This window comes from Heloderma suspectum, chromosome 3, assembly GCF_057233095.1.
Source record: "Heloderma suspectum isolate Gila_16-S chromosome 3, 16-S_ref, whole genome shotgun sequence".
Classification (NCBI taxonomy): domain Eukaryota; kingdom Metazoa; phylum Chordata; class Lepidosauria; order Squamata; family Helodermatidae; genus Heloderma; species Heloderma suspectum.
In genome coordinates, this window is record NC_139460.1 from 132,911,339 (window position 1) to 132,933,469 (window position 22,131).

General features: G+C 42.1%; 1 protein-coding gene across 4 annotated transcripts in view; it reads left to right on the forward strand.

Moving 5' to 3' along the window:
* ANKRD10 (ankyrin repeat domain 10) overlaps positions 1-22,131 on the forward strand; it is an 84,995-nt gene that overhangs the window by 37,213 nt on the left and 25,651 nt on the right. The window contains exons 2-5 of one of the 4 annotated variants that reach the window (XM_084844633.1): positions 1,857-1,912; positions 3,438-3,481; positions 14,467-14,619; positions 16,350-16,441. In XM_084844633.1, coding sequence (XP_084700759.1) covers positions 1,876-1,912; positions 3,438-3,481; positions 14,467-14,619; positions 16,350-16,441 — 326 coding nt within the window. In that variant the 5' untranslated portion in view covers positions 1,857-1,875. Of the gene's footprint in view, positions 1-1,856; positions 1,913-3,437; positions 3,482-5,040; positions 5,374-5,547; positions 5,785-14,466; positions 14,620-15,858; positions 16,068-16,349; positions 16,442-22,131 lie in introns of those variants that run through there. The other 3 variants (XM_084844632.1, XM_084844634.1, XM_084844635.1) reach the window with 3 other exon arrangements.

Genomic DNA, 22,131 nt, shown 5'->3' on the forward strand with positions numbered 1-22,131 from the left:
TGGTGGGGAGTGGAGAGGAAAGACAATTTTTTACGTAACCTGGTCCTAAATTGTTTAGGGCGTTATATGTCAATTATAATGCCTTGAATGTGGCTCAGTAGCAAACTGGCAGCCAGTGTAGCTCTTTCAGCACAGGTGTTACATGTGCATAGCAAGGCACTCCATTCCACAGTCATATGGAAGTGAGCCATGTGGAAGTTCTTTTTAAAATAACAAACCTGTGCATAGTAAATCTATCCCTAAATCATGGACTTATCATCGGTGGCATAATAAAAGATCTGGAGCCCAAACAAAAGAATCACACAATTGCTTCAGGGAAAGGGATGGCCATCCCAAGAGCTGTTGCTCAGAGGGTGTGAAGGAAGGACAGTGTTTAGTTATTAAGTGTTTTTGTTTTTCCTTTCTTACCTTTGTGGCATGAGAATCACTACACTGTGGCTACTTCCCATGCCACTCAGTAAAAGCCTTCGGCCACATGGAATATACCACATCCAGACTTGCACTGCTCGTGTGGTGTGGGGAGGAGCCATGCTGCAGCAGCTCCCACACCAAGAATGAGGCCTGAAGGACAGAAGCAATCCATCCTTTCCTGCAGTCCTTTATTTAACTGTGACAGTCTTAATCCCAACTTTGACATCCCTCCTTCTCATTCCTCTCATCACTCTATCCTCGTACAAAGTAACAGATATTCTCAAAGTGGCTTCCCCAGACTAGTGCTAAGTTTAGGGATGCCAATGGGAATTTCAGCTATTTTCCTGCTGAATATTTCTGCTGTTTTTAGACTAGTATAGAGGGTGGCTGAAAAATTCTGCTTTATTGCTTTGGAAGGTTACCAATTTCCTATACCACTCTGTGCTGCTAGGGTTGCTAAGTTTCCAACTGTCTTCTGTAGCTGTACCTTTAACTGCAGCTTGATATGCAGGAATTAGCAGATGACTTCCCCCTTACACACACCCACACTATATAGGGATAAAATGGTAGTCCCTGCTAATTGCTACAGGTCAAGCTGAGGTTAAAGACACAGTTAATTCAGATAAAAAGTTGTCAGCCCTACATTACCCTAGAAAGTCTGCATGCATGGCTATTCAAGAGACAATACAGCTGCATCTAAATGGCAGCTTTTCTCATGGCTGATTTAATGCTACAATACTGAGCCAGAAAGGGGAGTGGAAGCGGTAATGGAAATACTTATTGGACTACGCTATAAGTATATTCTGCTATATGCTAGTCGTCCATTTGGATCAGCAGCCAACCCATAGTGCTCTTGTAGCTTGCTGGTGTCAGGCAAGATGAATCAGCATACTTTACACTTGAAAATATCTCCTGGCTAGAAGCAGCCAATGGCACCTTTAACTTTCATGTGTATGCAAAACAATCCCCCAGCTTTGCCTTAACTTTCCTGAGGCACTCATAAGATAACACAAACCTGTTAACCTGCGAGATAAGCCTGTTAACCTGATTAGCCTGTAACCTATATTGCCAGACCTTGTGTAAATGTTCAAAAATGATACCTGTAATTCTCGTTCAGTGCGTAGTTTCATGTGTAATAGTAATGGTGGAAGGCTTTAATACCATAGGCCTCCCCAATTGTCTTATAATACATTTTCACTCTTCAACTCCTGCTGCATGCATCTGCTGGGTCATGACTGGGCCAGACTACCCGCCCATTTGCCCCCTTTCGGTAGAACAGAAGGAAGAGCTGTGGGCTCTGTGCCTTATCTCTTGTATATGGAGTTTCCACTTTGACCAGTTTTTCAAGACTTCTGTTTCCCTGTAACCTTGACTACTATGATGGATACTGTGGGTATGTATTATCCACTAACACTTTCCCTTTATCTTCCTGTATCCATGTGTAGGTCTAGAAGACTAGACTATATGTCAGCAACTGCATTGTTTCTAAACCTTTCCTTAGGTAGGTGAGATTCAGTTTTTAATGCAACTTTATAAAGACTTTGGGACAAAGTCACAGTCTATTCTGCAAGAGTGCTTGCCACATGTACACCACTATTTGCAGTGCTAGACCCAGTAAATTATGAAGTACATCTCCAAATATTCAAGAACATGTAGTGGGCTTGTACCAGAGATGTGATTATTCCACAGTTCCTTTGGATGTGTCCGCTGTGAGCTCCCATGTACTCAGATATACATTTTCATTCATATTTTATGGAATTTAGCATACAAACATGAACATACACACATTAAATGTACTTGCCTTGCTGCATAAAGTGTGAGTCTGTTGTAACTGGGACAAAGCCTAAGATAACTTTGTTGTTTCATTTCTAAACTAGGGCAGCCCAGGGTTCAGATTTTCCTGCACACCATACTTGGGAAACTCCTAACCTCCCCATGTATTAGCCCATGAACTTACTGTGAATGCATATTGGCTGAGTCACTCACAGGCACTCTTGCCTTTTCATATGTTTCAGAACAGGGTCTTGTGAAAGCAGGGTCCGGGGCCGAGCACAGGATTCCTTGCTGTTGTACATAGCACTGGGATTATTTCTTTTCTTCTCTTCTCTCTCTCTCTCTCAAAACAAATGTAACCAAGGCTAAAAATTTAACCCTATCCAACTTTTGGAATTTCCTAATGGAAAATTACAGGCCTTTTTGAGGTCAGTGTAATCTCAGCACTAGGACTGTCAGTCAGTTGAAACTTTTCCTTTATAAATGAACAGTGACTAATATAGGCTTGCCAGCTTTTCCAGTTTTATCTAGAGTGTCTTGATGGAAAGACCCAGCTGGTGAAACCATGAGAATGTTGGCTTTTGGCCAAGCAGATACAGGCTTAAAAACTTTTCCACACATAAAAACAAGCCACATATAAAATCCCAGCATAAGCTGTACAATTTTTCATCAGTACATCAATGTAATCATTTGGCTGGAGGGCTTTAGGGCTTAGCAGCAACTCCAATTAGAAAGTAATATTGTTGATACTGTACTTAATTTTAAAAATATTGAGATGCAAAAGAATCACACAACTAGTTACCTGCACTGAAGGGGGCATCGGCCTTGTGCTTCTCAAACAGCAATGCTCCATGGTGTATGGAAAACTGCATTTAAAACTGAGATATCTTTGAAAAGCAGGTTGTGATATGGCATGGGGTTCTCCTGTTCAAAGGGGGAAAAAGTTTTTTTTTAATCCCACCAGGCACACCCAAGCCTTTAGATGTACCTAAAGTAGCTCTTTTGATACCACTGTATGCTATAGGGTTCTCTTCCTATAGGCTTACAAACTTTACAGGAATGAAGCCAAGGTAGGACTGTTGGACTTTATGAATAGCCTCCTTGTGTGAACGCTTGTTCCACTCCACCTACTCTGCAAATATTTGAAAGGAATACAAGAAATGGTGAGAATTATTAATGGGAGAACAAAGATATAACTACATGTACTTTGTGAAATAGGGGAAATTAATGTTTGCAATGTGTTCTATCTGCAGATGCCTATGTTCTGGTAGCAGAAAGAGAAAAAGAAAACCAAGAGGTAAATATTGTTCACTGTCCATGAGAATCATTTCTACAGAAAGGATTATGAAAACTTTGGGGGAGGAGCACATCCCAGTCTTAAAGTACTAGGCTTGTCAACTCATGTCCCAAAATGTTTTCCATATTTATATAGTTCCCCATAATCTATTTTCAGCACTAAGCCAGGAACATATAAAAATTGTAATAAAAACTTAGCATGTGCAGAGTGCCTTTCCCTTAATAGAAAGCTACAATCAGCAGCCCACATATCTAGGATTAAGAGGAAGTTTCATTTCTAGACATGTTTACTCAGAAGTAAGTTCTATTGAGTTCTGTGTAAACTTGCAATCCTAAATGCACTTAGGGTGCTTCCAGATGAGACCTTTGCTGTGCCAATCTCCCTGCCTCATTCGTGGAATTTTATGAGGAGGGCAAACGTTGCCTTTCACTTGTAACCCTCTTGTGTTTTCCCACTACTTCTTCCATCGTTCTTCTTACCACAGAGAATAGGTTAAGGAAGAAAAAGCAGAATAGCTGCACAATGTCTTTTGATTGGTAGTGCTAGGAGCCATTCATCTGGAAATACCTCCACTCGGAAGCATGCACCATTGAACTCTCCCCCCCCCCCTTCTAGTGAGATGTCCTTTGGTTGTTCAATTGTAAGTTGTCATTTAAGAGCAACTGCCTGCCTCCTTAGAAAGTCCTGTTGAATTTATTTCTGAGAAAACATGCTTGTGATGTCACTTCATGACAGCTATTATGTACACGTTAACTTGGGAGAAAGCACCAGTAAAGGCAATTGTACTTATTCATCCATCCTTTGCATGATTACTCAGAAGCAAGTCCCAGTGTATTAAAGGTAGGTTTACTCTGAAGTAAGTGTTCACAGGGTTGCAGCCACAGGCAAGCATCTGATGAAGTGGACTCTAGTCCAGGAAAGCTTATGCCATAATAAATGTGTTATGCCTTTAGGTGCCACAAGACCCTGCCCTTAAAGGCGGCCAAGAAATGTTTTAAATAAAATAAAGAAGGTTCCGTCTCTAAAAACCGTAAGCTGCAATTCCAAAGACACTTACTACTACGTATGCCCCGTTGGACCCAGTGGGAGTTACTTGCAGGTAAACAAGCACGGGTTTGAGATTATCACCTTTGCAGCCCTAGTTTCAAGCCGGGGTGAAGCGTGACTTCCAAACGGGCAGGCCTTGAGCGCTCTCGCTCGCTCGCATTCAGCCTTCCCCAACCCGGTGCCCTCCAGATGTGCCGGACTACAGCGCCCGTCACCCCCAGCCAGCATGAGATGGTGGGAGTTGCAGCCCGGCACATCTGGAGGGCACCGGGTTGAGGAAGGCTGATCTACTCACCGGGGGTTGGGGGAGGGGTCACGCGCCGAAATAGGGTCATGAAAACCAAGGGCAGCCGGGGCTCGAGCGCCCCTCCGAGCCCCTTCCCGGCCCGCCCCCAGCTTCGCGTCCGCAGGCGGCCCGGCGCAGGCGAGCTCACGGCTCGGGCCTGGCGAAAGCGCTCGCTGCCCCGCCTCTCGTGGGGGTGGAGTCCCGCCAGGCCCGCCTCGAGTTCTTTGTGCTCGGCAGCCGAGGCGGTGTGGAGGCCGTTGGGAGCTCGGAGCGCGGCTGCGAGGCGCTTGCTCCCCTCACGCCGCCGCCCGAGCTGTCTCGCTGTTCCCCCGGTTCCCCGGCGTTCGGCGCTGCCGCCATGTCGCTGGGGTCCGGCCCGGAGGCGGGTTTTTCCAGCGAGGAGCTGCTGAACCTGCGCTTCCCGCTGCACCGCGCCTGCCGCGACGGGGACTTGTCCGTTTTGTGCGCTCTGCTCCAGAGCGCGTCCCGCGAAAACCTGGCAGCCGAGGACTCCTTCTACGGGTGGACGCCCATCCACTGGGCCGCTCATTTTGGAAAGGTATGGGGGGGGGAGCGCCGCAGCCCACCTCCCGCGTGCGGAGCCCAACTGACGAGGCAGAGAGGCCTGTCTCATTGGTCGCGGGCCTCGAGCCGCTTCAGCCCGCTTACCTCGCGCGTGCTGTTTGAGTGGCGCGTAAGCCCTCTCTGCCTCAAGTCGTTCGCGGATAGCAACGGCGGGCGGGCGCGCGCCGCCGCCGCCATCTTAGAGCGCTTATCCCGCCTTACCCGCACCGGTGGGGTCGGGGAGAAGGAGGCGGCGGCGGCGGCCATGCTATATGCGAAATATATATGGAATATAAATAACATCGCCTCGCCCCGTCATCTTGCCTGAGCAACTTCCGCGGGGAAAGTTTTGGGGGAAGGGCGCTCTTGTTGAAGAGGAAGATAAGCGGGTACCCTCAAAATATCAGTGAGTGGGTGTGTCTCTGGTTGTGCTCCTAAAGACCCCTTTGTTTTTAAAAATCCGTCGTTATTCAGGCGACCACCCTGGATCGACTGGTTTGCCGAAGTTGTTGGTTGTGTTCGGTTTTTAATAAGGGTTCAGAATGATGAGCACATCCCAGGCTGTATCGCACATGCCTCTTGTTCTGGGAGTAGCCTCGAAGAAACCATGGAAAGTATTCGTCGATGCCTTTGCCCATCTGTGAATGGGCTTAGTCCAATGTATGGCTTTCGGATGCCCTGTAATCTTCTTCCCAAAGCATCCTAATACTTGAAGGCAAAATTCCCCCTATTTCTAACGAATTTTCTTCTTTGTGGGGAGGGACTAGTAGGGAGAAAATGTAGTGTGCATGTGTGCTTCGTATCTTCTAGTTCAGCCGTCCCTGATCTGGTGCCCTCCAGATGTGTTGGGCTACAATTCCCATAATTTCCAGCCAGTGAGTGCAGTTGTCAAACACATCTGGAGGGCGCCAAGTTGGAGACGTCTGTTCTGATCTTTGAACTGCCACTCCTAAGAATTGCACTTGAGTATCACTATATGATTAACCTGTTGTCAATGTAGTGAGAGAATGGTATATGTTCGGTTCTTAACAAAAGTGTTTCTGTCCACCATTCTGCAACAGGAAACTTGTACTGGTGTTTGAGGCTTGCAGAGGACCTTTTCTAGTCTCCTGAAACCTTCCATCACCGCTTTATAATACTAAAGGACTCAGGATTAGCCCTGCCTGGCTTCATACTTCATTGACCTCATGATGTGCATTCCTTTCCCCTCATTTCCAAGATACCATAAGCTGTTAAGGCCTGAAGCAGGCACTGTTAAACTCCATTTTCCTCCCCTTCCTCAGCTGACACCTTTAACATTCAATGGTTCCATCTTCTGTTCTCCTAGACTTCTGTTCTCTCCCCTTGCCCAATATCCTGGGGTGGAAGTAAGAGTTTTCCACAGAAAACAATGGAGAAATCCAGAATTTTAGTAGAGCTGTGATTGGGAGGTACTTTGTCCTGGCCCCCATAAAATAGAAGATAGCAGCAAAGACAGGAGTTCCTGGAAAGATAGTGTACCTGGAAATTTCCCCTCTGGACAATGAGATGCATTTCTCTCTTATTTCTTAGAGCAGCCTTCCACAACCTGCTGCTCTTGAGATATCTTGGACTACAACTCCCAGCACTCCTGACCATTGGCTATGCTGGCTGGGACTGATGGGAATTGAAGTCCAAAACATCTGGAGGGCACCTGGTTGGGGAAGGGTGTTCTAGAGGTCTACTGTACTGTATTTTGGGTTTAATTTTTTCCCTTTTAAGTTACACAATTCTCTGTATCTAGGGAGTCCGTCCCGCTCACTCAACCACTTGTGTGCAGAAATCTTTACATTATTTTTGGGTGGACATCTTTCTCTTTGTAATTGATAGGCCCTCTGCTACCCAAGCTTGCTGCCATAAGGGGGAATGATGAAAACAAAATCAGGTGCAGTAGCTAAACTAGTGTAATAGACAAAACTAAATCAGATGTGATGGGGCCACCATTCATCTGTCTGTCTCATTCTTGTACAAAGCGGGGGGTTGTCTTTAACAACAAAAAGAGTGTGTGAGAAGCACTGAACCTTCTCTTGCATCTTGCCTCCCCATGTTTGGTTGCGCCAGTCGCTTTTCTCTCTTGGATCTAATGATGTAAGTCAGGAACACAGAAAAGTAATTGGAGTGAGGGATTGGGGCACTCCTTCTCCCATATGCTCCTTTTACCATTAAGCAAGACACACAATCACCTCCTTTATTGTATATGTGAACAGGAAAGATAATGTGACATCTGTAGCTGCCACTATCCTGTCTAGATTGGCCCTGTAGTCTTGTACTGTGATGCTTGTTTGGTGTTTTGCAGTTATGCGTGTGAGGTTTTTCTTTTTGCAGAGTTGTGTTAAGAAATAAGGAATGCCCTAGTTAGTACAAAAGAGCAACAGCGATTACCTTGTTACTGTGATCTGCTTCTCTCTATCAAATTGGATTGGTGTGGGGAGCAGTATATCCTCTCTTAGAATATAATTGAATTATAGCCTCCTTTCCTGTAACTTGGGCAAGGTATACTAAATAATGGTCTTGAATTGTGACTCAGAATTGACCTACTTCTTTTCTCTTTCCCAAGGGTTAGTGTTTAGCCACCTCCTATCAGACAGTTTTATAGTTGGAGATCGATCACATGAATCGTAATCAAATTTTTGAAATGTGCAAGTGCTGTGTCAACCTGTGAGGAATAGAGAGTGCCCCACCCACTATCGCTCTTTCCTTCTCAGCCCTTCCCTTTTTATTATTCAACCTTGGTAGTGGGTGGAGGTGATCTTGAGTTCATTGTTAAACACAGTTTCCCACCTCTTTCCCCCCCCCCCCATTAAAACATGACACAAAGATTATCCTTGAGGGAAGGGATTTTCTGCCAACATAACAGGAACTGGAATACAATCAGAGAGCGAAACTCGAAATTATAGCACATTACTTTTTTAAAAAATTCTGAGAAAGCATAGTAAGTTAAAAATCCAGCAATTAATTTCAAAGTTAGTTTGCAAAGTCTTTTAAGAGGGAGACAATACTTTAAATAACTGGACAGGAAATCAAAGCAGGTCTCCAAATACAGATGCACTAATCAACATTATGTGTAAATTTTAAATATTGAGAAAAGATAAGTTCCATTTGATACATGTTCAAGACAATGTGGAGGCCAAGAATTGTTCCTTTGCCACCACAGTATACCTTGTGGGATTTTACAGACAACTAGAAAAGGACAATTCAAAACAAAACCTGATACTGCTACAGTAACAACTAACAATTATGACAGAGTACTAATTACTTTAACCTTGATCCACTATCAGAAGACAATTTCCCTGTAAGGTTTATTGCTGCCAAACACAGGAAGGGTAGACTGCTTTGCAGTCTGAACACTGTTTCTTCCAAGAGTGAACAACTTTGTTGCCGTAACAGATACACACACCTGTAGGCAGTTTGTTCTTATTTTGATGTAGGAGCTTGGATGTCAAACAGATAGAGCTCTTAAAACAAAAAAGACGTGACAAACAAGGCCGAGCATGATTTAAAGGCACATGATGCAGTGACCTTGCTGAAGTTAAGTGGTGTCTGATAAGTGAAAGGAAATCACCCAAAGAATCCTAAGTATGCCACCTTTATGTATTCATTTGTTTTATACACTACCTTTCTACCAAGAAAAATGGCACTTGAGGCAGCTTAAAATCATAAATCAAACTTGATTAAAACAATAATTGAAATTATTAAAACACAATTAAAAACACAAAACCAGAATAAAAATAGCCTTAGGATGCAATCCTACAGCTGCTAGACAGTGGGTGGACAGCCATAGGATTATTCCGTTCCCAGAAAACCACCTCCCTCGCCACCTCATAGGTGGTGCAGATCGTCCCAGACTCCACTTGTAAGAGCAGCGTGGGGCAGGAAGAAAGGGGGCAGGGAGGGACCTCAGAAGGGCCAGTAGGATGCTTCCTATGTATCGTCCCTCCGCAGCCCCTGCCCCCGCTCCGAAGCGCTGCAGCTAGACAGCCGAAATCTGCCGTCTAGCTGCAAATGCAGGGAGGCTGGAGCACAGAAGTGAAGATCCGCTCTGCCTACCCCGCATTGGATAGGCAAGCACCTCCAAGTTCAGAGGCGGCCGCCTATCCCCATAGGATTGCTCCCTTAAACTCACAAGGGGAAAGAAGAAATGTCCTCACTGAAGTAGTATTCCACTTACAGTGCAGTCCTACACATGTTAACTCAGAAGTAACGCCCAGTGAGTTCAATGGCATTTACTCCCGGGTAAGTGCATATATGATTGCAGCCTGAATCATAATATTGTGAAGCATTCATTTTAGTTAGAACACACACCTGTAGGCATTTTAGTTAAACTAATCATTTTAGTTGATTAGTTGTAATCACATCTCTGTGTTGAGGAGACTGAAATTTGCAGTGCTTAGTAAGCCAGTTGTGACCAGAGCAATAAGCTGTTTATTATATTAAAGATTAAATTAAATATAAAAGTATTCATTTTAGATGCTCTACATACTTCAGTGGAATGCTCCCCCCACCCACACACTCCACCTACACACTGTCGAGAATGTTTAAAAATCCTTTTTGTCAGGATAAGCAAGTGCAAACAGCTTTATAAACTGACACAGCTTGCCAAATTTCTGCCCCTGAATGATTGCTGCTCATATTTCCTTTCTTCCACTCTTGTAACATTTGCTCATCTCTCATTCTGTCATCTTCAGCCTTGCCAAAAAGATGAAACTCCAAGATATTATTAGGACAGAGGAAATATACAGTATGCAGTACTTTTAGGCATTATGACAGGCAGTACAAGAAGTTTTTTTCATGATTGCATTAGAAAACATGTTAACTCTATTAATTCGCAACAATGTCAGTTGCATTCCAAAGCAAAATGTGCTTAATATTTAAGTGCAAGAGGATGTAAGTAAAATTCTTATCTTTTGTTATATGGAGAATCTACATGTTTTTGCTAAATTACTTTTCCCAAATGCAGAGCAGATAAAAAACAGATTTAAAGGGGTTTAGAAGTTTCTCTTTCTAAAAAATACCCTGGCATAATAGCTAAGTATTAATACAAATCTATTAAAACTAAGAGTACAGCTATAATTAAAATTTGAATCTATGATCTTATATCAAATAGATTGAATCAACATAATCAAGTCAAAGACTGTAAAAACAAACAAACACACAACTCAGTGGGTGGAAGCTGCTTTTTAAAGTGTTCAAAAGGAAAAGCTCCAGGGAGGAGGTGGAAGGGCATGGCCCTCTTGAGCTGCTTATAATATCCCAGAAGAAGGTGTTGAACAGGAACATTCCTCTTAGGAAGTGAGGTTCACTGCAACATTTTGCTAGAATCCATCCCTTGGCTTCATGTCAGGAGCCTGTGTGGGTGAACTTGTACTCACCTGAGCTTTGCAGTTGCTCATATAAATTATGACTATTTATAATTTTACCTATAGCACAAGTAAAATAGATATTTAATACTCATTTTAAAGAAAAGTATTAACCTGTCCAATAACTACTAGACTTTTTTCTGAAAAGTTCCATGCAGTATTTGAGTAAATGGCTTTGACTGCATGTGTACAAAAATCCACTAGTACCCCCCCCCCCCAGGTAGAATAAACTAGGGATGGGCAGAAGGTTGATCTCTAGATTTGGGGAATTCAGCTTCCAGAAGCTCCTGCCAGCATGGGCAATGGTCTGGAATGGTGGGAGTTGACATCCAAAAGACATCTGGAGATCTACTTTCTGCCCACCGCTGGCATAAAGGCTCTACTTAGTTGGAAATCTGCATGTTTTATATAATCTGTTGAGGAAATACCTTAAGTACAAATGGGAAACTTGATTTTAATTACTCTGTTATTTTGATAATTTAAATCATGGTTCACTCTGAAGAAGAGGCTTTGCTTAAAAGGAAAAACTAAATGTCATCCTGTTTTTAATAATTCAGATATAGCTTTTTGCATTGTTTCAGTTTGTGTAATGCAACCTTCTCCAACCTGGTGCCTTCCAGATGTATTGGACTGCAACTCCCAGCATCCCCATCTAGCCATGCTGACTGGGGGGGGGGAGTTGTAGTCCAACACATTTGGAGGCACCAGGTTGCTAGGCTAGAGTAATGTAATAATAGATGTTTATTTACTCCATTTCTATACTGCCCATTAGCTGAAGCAAGTGAATGAATTGGCAAAGTGATTCAAGACATTTAGTGCTTGGACTATCAGGCTAGGGCTGGAGACACCTAGGTTAAAATCTCCAGTCAGCTATGAAGCTCACTAGGTGATGTTAGGCCAGTCACTTATCTCTCAATCTGAGCTCCTTAGAAGAATGGTAGGATATAAATATGGGGAAACAAAATGTAGCAGAAAATACTGTCATCCTGTTACTCAGACAAGTTGACAATTGACATAAGTGAGAATTTCTATCACTTGGATTGAAAGACCCTCTCCTCCCTCCACACCCCCTCAGCAACTGTGCACTTTCCTAGGCACAGCAGGCTTCTAGACAGCTTCCATCTCTGAGCAAGCACAAATGATGGTTTGTAGAAGTTATCAAGTTGCTGTTACAGATACACAACACACTTGTCAGTTGTCAGGTTTGGGACCCTTAGGCCAGTGAGGTAAATGAGCAAACAAGGAAACTTGACAGAGTCATCATAAGGCTATACCATCTTGACTTTCAACATCCACAACATCATACGAGCAATGTGAAAACAGCAGGATTTTTATACTTCAGTGGACTGAATCTTAAGTTAATCATTTATTCCCAGAGGTACCTAATATCTGATAGTTGTAGCAGAGAAGTATAGGAAATCTAGGTATAGGAAAGAAAAGGCATAATATACTTAAACAGACAAGGTTAGTGTTAAATAAGTATTTTGTTTACTTCCTTAAACTTCTTTTCTGTTAAGATGTCAACAGTGTACAAAGGTAGTTCAGATTTAAACACATTAGAAAGCATGTAAATTTATAACTGTCACTAAAGATTAAATCCTCCTGCCAACCTAGCAGTTTGAAAGCAAGAAATTGCAAGTAGATAAATAGGTACCGCTTCGGCAGGAAAGGTAACAGCATTCTGTGCACCTCGGTGTTCAGTCATGCCGGCCACATGACCACGGAAGCGTCTTTGGACAGCGTTGGCTCTTCGACTTAGAAATGGAGATGAGCACCACACCCTAGAGTCGGACACGACTGGTTGGGGACACCTTTACCTTTACCTTTTTAAAGATTAAATGTCTGGGGGGGAAAGCCCTATGAATAATTTCTGTTTTTAGAATGAGTGGAGTGCTTTTTAAGACAGTTTTACTCAAAATGTGTAGTAGGAATATTTTTATGCAAGATAATGTACAGCTTTAGAGAATGATAATTGTTTGTGTATACAACACAACACTGAAATCCAATATGCATTTCTGTACATAGAAGGTGCTGCCATTTTCAAGAGAGGAGTATACATGGCCTTCATTGTTTGTGAATTCCTGCTTGACACCTTCTAGTAACTTTTGATCTAGTGTAGAGATACTAGAAGCAAGTATCCTGCATCTGCTGCCCTTTTAAACTGGTCCCTTCCTTGTAGTTGACTTTTTCTTCCCTCAAATGACTGTCACCAATACCCTGCTAGAAAACTAAGGCATTTATACTTCTGAGGCTGCAATCTTATGCTCCCTTACCTGTGAGTAAATTCCACTAAACAGAATGGGTCTTCTGAGTAAACAAGCTCTGTAATTTTTGTACTTATAACAAATAGTACTAATTTATATGCTAATTTGGTTATAAAGGTGTTTTATGTTGTTAAAGCAATAGAATAAAGATTGGGTTTAATAAAGAAAGTATTGTATATATTTCTGGTTTTCCCAATATTTCTGCTCCCTCTAATGTCTGAACTCTGGGAATTGCAGCCTGTTCGGATTGTGACTAGTTAATACAAGCTAGGACATTAGCTGACCACAGTTTCCAGAGTTCAGATGTACTGAGTAGGGGTGGACGAAAGTCACTTACCTGTCATGGAAGCTTGTTCGCGGTGGGGGGGAGGCGCTTCGCTGCTCCCCCTGCGAAGTTCAGGCCGGGGGGGGAGGCTTCCCGCCCCGGCCAAAATTCAGGCCGGGGGGGAGGCTTCCCGCCTCGCCCGGCCGAAATTCAGGCCGGGGAGGAGGCTTCCCGCCTCGACCAGCCGCGAACTCCATTGTTTAAAAAAAAAACAAAAAAACGCCCCCGTGATAGGCTACGTGACGATTAACGTAGCCTATCACGGCTAGATCTGCAAAGTCAGCCATGATAGGCTACGTTAATCGTCATGTAGCCTATCACGGGTGACTTAAAAAAAAAAGAAAGAAAGAAAGCGCGTACGCTAATGGCGGCCCCCATAGGGAGCCGCCATTCGCGTTCCTTATTTGGTCGCTGTAGTCTACCTAAATCTTTACATAGACTACAGCGACCAAATAAGGAACGCGAATGGCGGCTCCCTATGGGGGCCGCCATTATCCGTACGCGCTTTTTTCTTTTTTTTTTAAGTCACCCGTGATAGGCTACGTGACGATTGACGTAGCCTATCACGGCTGACTTTGCAAATCTAGCCGTGATAGGCTACGTTAATCGTCACGTAGCCTATCACGGGGGCGTTTTTTTTTTTTTTTCTTTTATTGCAATGGCGGCGGCGGCAGCCGGTCAAAAGACCGGCTGCCGCTCTTGCCCTGCACGAACACCCGCCGAACCGCCAGCCGGACCCGCCGCCGGGAGGGACATTCAGCAAAGGTAAGTCCCGTCCCGGGGCGGGGGGGTGCGGAGAATTTCTCCCCGAAACTTGTTCGGGGGGCCGAACATGTTGGCGCTCGGCCCCCCGAAGTTTTGGGGAGAAATTCTCTGCCATCCCTAGTACTGAGGGAATTGTGCTTAGTTCAGAAGCTTTCAATCTCGCCTTGTGTGTGAAGGAGGATGGGAGGGGGGAATGTGCAAGCCTGAGACTTGGTCACTGAGTGGCTTTGTAATTAACAGTCATTGGCCACAAATGTCAGCACTTGAAGTTGATGTATGTGATAGGAGGTTAATGATGATATATAAGTAAACTTGCGTGTGTGTGTGTGTCCCCATTCCTTCTTGTTTTCCTTTTAAAGCTGGACTGCTTAATGCAGTTAGTGAGAGTGGGAGCTTCTGTAAATGCCTGTACAACACGTTTTGCCCAAACACCAGCCCATATTGCTGCTTTTGGAGGACATCCTCAGTGCCTCATCTGGTTAATTCAGTCAGGAGCCAACATAAACAAACAGGTATCACTTTTGTGTTTTTTCTCCTCTAAATCTTATGCTACAATTGTGGAACTACCTGATACTCAGTAAGATCTGTTTGTGTTCCTGATGTAGGTCTGTCTGTAGAAAATCCTGAAAATGCTTGAATTACATATTAAAAACAGAAGAAGATGATAGGGAGGGTAATTAGGACATTTACAGTTAGTCATGGGTGAAACTAAACCTTAACCCAAAGAGTTCTTCGTGTTGTAAGCGCTGAAATGTTGCCTCATCTAAGTACATGTTAGCCAAGATTAGCAGCTCTAAAGTTGCTTAGAATTACAGTCTACAAAATTCTACACTACGTGTGGTGTTTATGGTGGTCTCCTCTGGTCCCTGGCATGTTCCAGGCTCTCTCTTCCAGTGGGAGGGGACAAAAGGAGATATAGCGGTTGGTTGACGGTAAAGATACCAACCCACAGAAATAGCCCCTCTGATGCCGCGTTCTTCTAGTTTTCCTTATTTACTAAAACATAGCTGGAACCACCGCTTGGTGGGGAACTCTGCCTTGCTTGTAGGCACCCAAGTCAACCCTGGCCCTTGGGTCCCAAAAAGCTGCTGCTTATCCATGACTGGTTACCACAATTGCCTACACATTGGTAACTGTGCTGCTGCAGTAAATACATGTTCTAGGTCACTACCTGAGATTGCTCTAATAGTAACACTAATTCTTTTAATTTACCTGATTTAAGTCTAGTTAATCTAAATGGAACAAAGGATGCTTGTATGTACATACCCGCATCTGAATTTACTTCCATAAAATTCACCAGGTAAGTAGCCCAAAGACCTGGTCAAAGGCAGCCAATTAGTATTTCCATTTTGCAGGTACGAAATGCTAAGGCTGGGAAAGAGTGATTCACTGAAGGCAAGCTTCTATAGAAGTGTGTATAGGATTACAGTTTATGGCCCTGCTATATGAAAATGAACGTAAATGGTGAGTGATGCCTAAGAAACCACTAGAGAGCATCACTGCAAGAAATTCAGAGCAGGATTGCTGGTGTGGGGGATGGGTAAGCAGAGAGGAGGAAATGATAATTGAACTGGGGAAGCTCAGTATTGGAAGCATTTTCCTTATTGTTTTGTGGGATGTGGACAGGGAAAGAGAGAGAATGGAGTGTGGGAGGAACTGGAGATAGCGTGGGAGGTACCTGGTTGAGACTTGTGGCTGAAAGCACAGCAAGTTGCAGTCCCCTCACCTTGCTCTTCTGAGGTTCTTTCTCCCTGTTTTTACTGCTCCCCAATTTCCACACAACCATGGCCTCATTCATGCTTTGAAGTCACTCCACTGGACATAGGTGTGCTTCCACACAATGGAGGGCAAACCGTCAAATGCGCGGGCTCCTTACTCTTTTCCCCTTGCTTTGTCCATAGTTGACCTGAAGCAATGTGCTGTCCTAGCATGGAAGAAGGGAGGACAAGTGTACATGCATGTCAGTAACATTCTATCCAAACCAGTTGCTAAAATGCAAGAGAATATGTGTAGGTCCAGTTGAGGGTGGGAAAGGAGATGACATGTAGCCAACAATTCTTAGCGTTCTACCTCAATTTATCCATGGCTGATCTTGATCATTGTTCTAATATATGGCCAAGATATTGTGATTATGTCCTTACTAACTGATGCTAGTTGTCATTACCCATCTTTGGTCTTCGGTCCAAAAATCCTTAGTTCATCACACATGTTTGATATTAATTTGCTGTATCTTCCCCCCTAGGATTATGTTGGTGAAACTCCTATTCACAAAGCAGCCCGGTCTGGTAGTATGGAATCCATAAGTGCCCTTGTGGCCCATGGAGCTCAAATAGAGTAAGTAAGGCTGGGGGATATTTTTTGTAGTCGTGTGTCTAGTTAACTAACATAGAGCAGTAAACGTAGGTATTAACTAATGGAAGAAAGCAGAACAGTGGACAACTTACTGAGAGAATTTCAATTAGACATGTTGAATTACAGTAAGTGCTATATCTTTAACATGTCTGGTACTTTAAACATTTACAATGCAATCATATGTATGATTACTCATAAGTAAGTCCCACTGTGTTCAACGGGATTTACTGTCATATAAGTGTGCATAAGATTGAAGCCTAAAGTGATGTCAGTGTCTATTATACATGAAACACTGAGTGTAATTTTTAGTTAATATAATTGATTCCACTTTCTAGAATAAACTATAAAGTTTTTAATAGCATATAGCTGTTTTATGGCAGATCATCTAGTTATTTGTCAGAATAGGATTTTAGGCATGCATGTTTAGTCGTTTTTGGTAGTTCTCTTCTGTACTTGTACTTTAACTTTTTTCTTTAAAGGTTTTATGCCCTACAAAATATTCAGAAAAATCTCACAAACAATGACAACATACCGCATGGACAAATTGGATGCACTATTCACTAGAACTGTTGAGTATAAGCTATATAGCTTATAATAATATAAATGACATTAGCATTTTCTCTTGCAGCTAGTTTTATTATTTAAATAGTGTTTTATATCTGAAGTATAAACTTTCTTTTAGTTTAGTGGAATAAGAGTTCACTGCTTGTTTAACCCTTTGGTTTCCATTTAATAAATCGGCTAATACTGAAACTCAACAGAGAGATACCTTAAACCCCCTTGCGTCTTTTTTAAGTTGTTCAACAAATGGTCTTGCTTTTAAAAAATCTGTCTTCAGTTTCATTATTCTCACACAATCTTTAGACTTGGTAAATGTGGGTCTTACCTGAAACCTGGTAAGTTGTCTTTCTCCTTGCCCACACCCTTTAAGACCTGAAATGTTCAACTGAAGTTTTCAGAAATGGATGCCTAAAATGAAGCCATATCTCATTCGGGGGACAAAAATTATCTCAGATTGAAAGCTTATAATTAAAGTTAATTAGAAACATCAAAAATAATATAGAATTAAACCAGTGAAGTTAAATTGTTTGAAGTAAGATATGGAATAAAATGAAATAAAATCATTTGGGCTTGTATAAGAACTGTGAAACAGAATTCAGGACACTGCTCACTATATTGAATCACATACCCAGTAGAAGGATTGTAAGCAGTCGTTGTTGTACCACTAACACAACTATCTTTTCTGTGGCTTTCCCCATCACTGGTTTCCACTTCTGGCTGTATTTTAACATAACATTATAAGGCCCATTTGCTAATTGTAGCCCTCTTTGACTGTTTGTGGCCAAAATGGTTTCCAAATACGCATTATTTGTGGCTGTCTTTCATCACTTTGTGGGAACATTTAACACCCATCAAAAATTCCTCTGTTGCTATGTCCACATTCCTCCTCTACATGGATTCCAAGGTGCATAAGAGATTTGGTGCCAGCTTTTCCAACCTTTTGCAAGCAGGCAGCCTTGCCATGCAGACCACTTGCATCTGAGATTGTGTGCTGTTGCCACTGAATTCAACAAAGAGGAGTAAAAAGAAGGGACACAAAAGCATAGCACAAAAATAAATGGGGGGACTGGGACATGGGGCTGCAGAGGATTAAGGTGGTACAGAAAGAAGAGACTGCACAGTGGCCTACAAGCAGAAGAAAGTAATAATGTGCAGTTTTCTGTGGGTGAGAGAAAAAGTAGGGACTAACAAGGGAGTACACAGTAGAATTACCAGCCAACAAGAACAAAAGCAGCCTGGTTCTGTGCATGTGTGTAGTGTTCTTGGTTTTTAGATTTCAGGCCAGTTACAGAAGAGCAAAGAGTAAGACTGGCTTTTTCCTTCCACTTACCTGAAACCTGATAAGTTGTTTTTCTCTTTGCTCACACCCTTTCAGACCTGAAATATTCAACTGAATATTTGGTTGTTTGGGTTTTTTTAGTGGGGCACTTTAGATGCATTTTTGTACTGGACCCCATCCAAGTACCCTTTTTTATTTCAATAACATGGCAAAGTCTTTGGTGAGATAATGGAGAGCAAGGGGTGTAACAGATGAGAGTGCTGAGGGACCTGTAGTGATGCAGAAAGACAGTGCTATATAGTTTGGAGCAAAAACATGATGGGAGTGGGGTACATGGCTGCAAAATAAGTCAGTGGAAGTGGCCTTCTGTCCCATGCAGAGTGGCTCTTCACTGACAGGAGTGCAAGAGGGAGGGGACAGCTGGGACAAGCCACTGTGGGAAAGGGCCTTGCATTCCCTCTATCTGACAAGTTACAGATCACACATCAGGAATGGGGGGGCAGGATTATCAACAGTTAAAAAACTCGCTTGGTTTTACATGTCTGAACCTGCTAATGAAAATTATAACAGGAAAAGCATGGCCTTGGTTGTGAAAGTTGCACTGTTCACACCCTCCACATGTTCCAAATGGCCAAAGACAAAGAAGACCCTCTTTCTTTTTGCCCAAGCTGACATACAGCAGGACTTTGTAGCTGTAAAGGAACATTCTCTGCCCCCCCCCCCCAATATCCAGGGCCTACTATGCTCAGCTTAATAATAGGGTTCTGAAGTTAGTACAAGGGTCTCTCCTCACACTGACTTACGAGAACAAAAAACACTAAAAGCCTTGCAATAAAGTTTCCAGTCTCTCCTCCTTTCCTCCAATACTACTGAAATCTCTTCCTTTTTATGTAAGAACAGTTTGTGTGTGTTTCTGTGTATACACGTGCGTGCGTGCACGCAGCCTTCAATCCTGTGTACACTTACTTTTGAGTAGACATGGGATTGGGCTGTAAGAGCTAATTAGGGTACGATCCTATGCATGTTTAGACAAAAAAAAGGTCCTGCAACTCCCAGCATGCACGTTTAGACATCTTTTTTTTTGTCTAAACGTGCATAGAATTGCTCCCGTAGTTACCAATTTGCAATTACACAACCTAAGGGCAAGCAAAAAAGGGTAACAAAAGGAGTTGAGAGCAGATAGTCCACTAGTTGAACAAGGCCTGAAAAGGGAGGGTGGAAAGAAGTAAAATAAGCCATTCTTGTTTGGAAAAACAAAGCAGGGAACTTGTTTTGGGAAATTATTTTGTGCTGGAAGCTGATAGCCTTATACAGAGCATGTTACAGTGGTGGTTTTTAAAGGATCTATATTTTCTGTCCTCTTTTGCTCCAAAAATCTCAGTACATACTCTCAAGTTTGATCACTGGGGATTCCTTAGAACTTTCCTACATCCGGTGCTATGTACATACACAGCTGCTCATCTCAGAGAGCAGTTATCTGGAACAAGTACATCTGATAAGCAATAGCTGTATGTTTGTGGCAAGCATAGAGACCTCTGAAATTTCATTGGTTAGATGAGATGACGTGATGCCTGAAAGTATATAAGACTTCTGGTTGTTGAAATCAATAACCATTTTAATGAAACTTTAATTTTATATTACTATGATGGATTAAACTAGTTTGCAGATTTCTGTTTTGGCAGATATAATTCAGAATACTGATATAGTAGTACAAATATGCCAGGAACTACATGAGTAGGACTGGATGTGCCATAGTGGATCTGTAGTATAAACTTCTTGTTTGTTTCATCATTCTATGCGAGTGGCACTTTCTTACTAAAATAAAGGGCTCTAAACAGATTTAGGATTGGAAAAAGTCTAGCAGAATATGAGGGTTGCAGTGCTCAGTTCTAATTTTAAATCCAGATGCTTCAGATGAGAATGGCCTCATAAGTCACCTGCTTTGATAGTTGGCAACTTAGGCATCCACTTTGAAAACTGAAGTTGAAATGTTGGTCATATTGCACAGGATAGTAAGCAACCAAGTGTGAAGAGTAAAGCACTTTGGCTGTGCTGTCTTAATCCAAATGCTCTTTTTGTCTTAACTAACTTGGTTCTTTTAATTGCAAAGCTTTTATAAAAGCAATATACAAACCTTGAGTATCCTGTCATTTGAATCCTTTCACTGAATTTGACCTTGGCTTTCTGTGGAGGCTGGTTTTTACCAAGCACTAAAATATTGTTGGATTTTTTAGTTGACAAAATACATTTCCAACAACTTCATAGATCTCTGATTATATAGGCCAGTATATAAATCTGGCATATTGGGAACATGAATAACTAAAATGGGATAATCCATATATGCTGCCATGACATCCTTAAAGGAACATATATCCAAGGCTTCATTGTCTTTTTTTTCCATGGTGAAAAATCTTGTAATGTTTAACTAAATACTTTATAATCGAAATACTGTTTTAAAAATGAACATTTTGGTTCCTGTGGCATTTTATGTAGCACTCATAACATTTTTACCAGTTTAATTGGAAATGGAAGGCCCCTTACCTTGTGGTAACGTCTTTTAAACTTTTAATCTAGTCCTATAAAAAGAATGATGTAGCAACTCTGAAATAACAGGATTAAAAGTAATTTAAGATGCTGTGTTGCTTTCCCTAATGCTGCAGATAGATCTTTTGAGTTGTGTATATTTAATAGAAAGCTATGTTAAATGTACCCCAGTGAAAAATATTTTGATATGTTTGTGGTATTTACCTTCTCATTTTAGCTGGAGCATATTCTGTGCACAGTATGCCCAACAGACATAAACATGGTTGCTCCATTAACTTTGGTTCAGTGTTCATGGACACGTGAAGAGGGGAAGCAGGTGATCCCAATGTCCTCATATCAGTAAAAGGTTTGAGGTGTTTTTAATGTGGATACATACTTTTGATTATCCATACCACTGAATTATGATGAAAAGTGACAATTGCATAATGACAAATACTTGTGAGTTGTACATATTTTACCTTGTACTAGCACATGTACAATTTTTGGTGCCATGTTTTCTTTTGCCTTTCCAGTATAATATTTAGTGACACTAAATGTAAAATAATGTATAAAATCTAAATTTTCATAACCTTATATTAAAATATGCATCCAGTAGGTAAGTGAGCATGTAGTATTAAGTAAGCAGGAAAAGGTTTGTTATTTGCTCTTATCTCTTGCAGATGGACAAACTTTGGAACCACAATAATGATCTTCAAACATCTTCCCCTGCAGTCTGTCTATGTTGTATTTTTTCTTTTTATCACCTATTCAAATATCCAAGGATAGCCTAATCTGTATATAGACCACTTCAGATCTGTAGCAATTCAGTGGAGTTGGATTTTGGAGGGAAGACATTTCAGACCAAGGACCAGTTGAGTCATACGTATTCCTTTGTGGAAGACACCTCTAATTTAGTATATCACACTAAACTTAAGATTAAAGGAAAGGGCAGATGCAGATACAATGAAGAAGAGGGTTAATGTGCTTTTGTCTTACCAGGATAGTTCTGATCTTAAGAGTTGTCACCACTGGAGTTTCTCATCAAGATTCTTATAAGCCGAGCTGTGTTGGAGGCTTTACAGAGCACTAGAGGGGGGTTTGGCAGCAAAATTAAGATACGACAGATAATGGAAAAAATATGGTCTCAACATCCAAAGGATATTCAAGTACTAAGAGAATGTATCAGTACCAAAAATCAGAATGAAGTCAGGAACATTTAATTTGTTCTTCATTATACTGTGACAACTTCAGTCTAATTCTAGCTTGCTGACTGGATTTGAAGACGTTGGAACACATCCTCAATTCATGC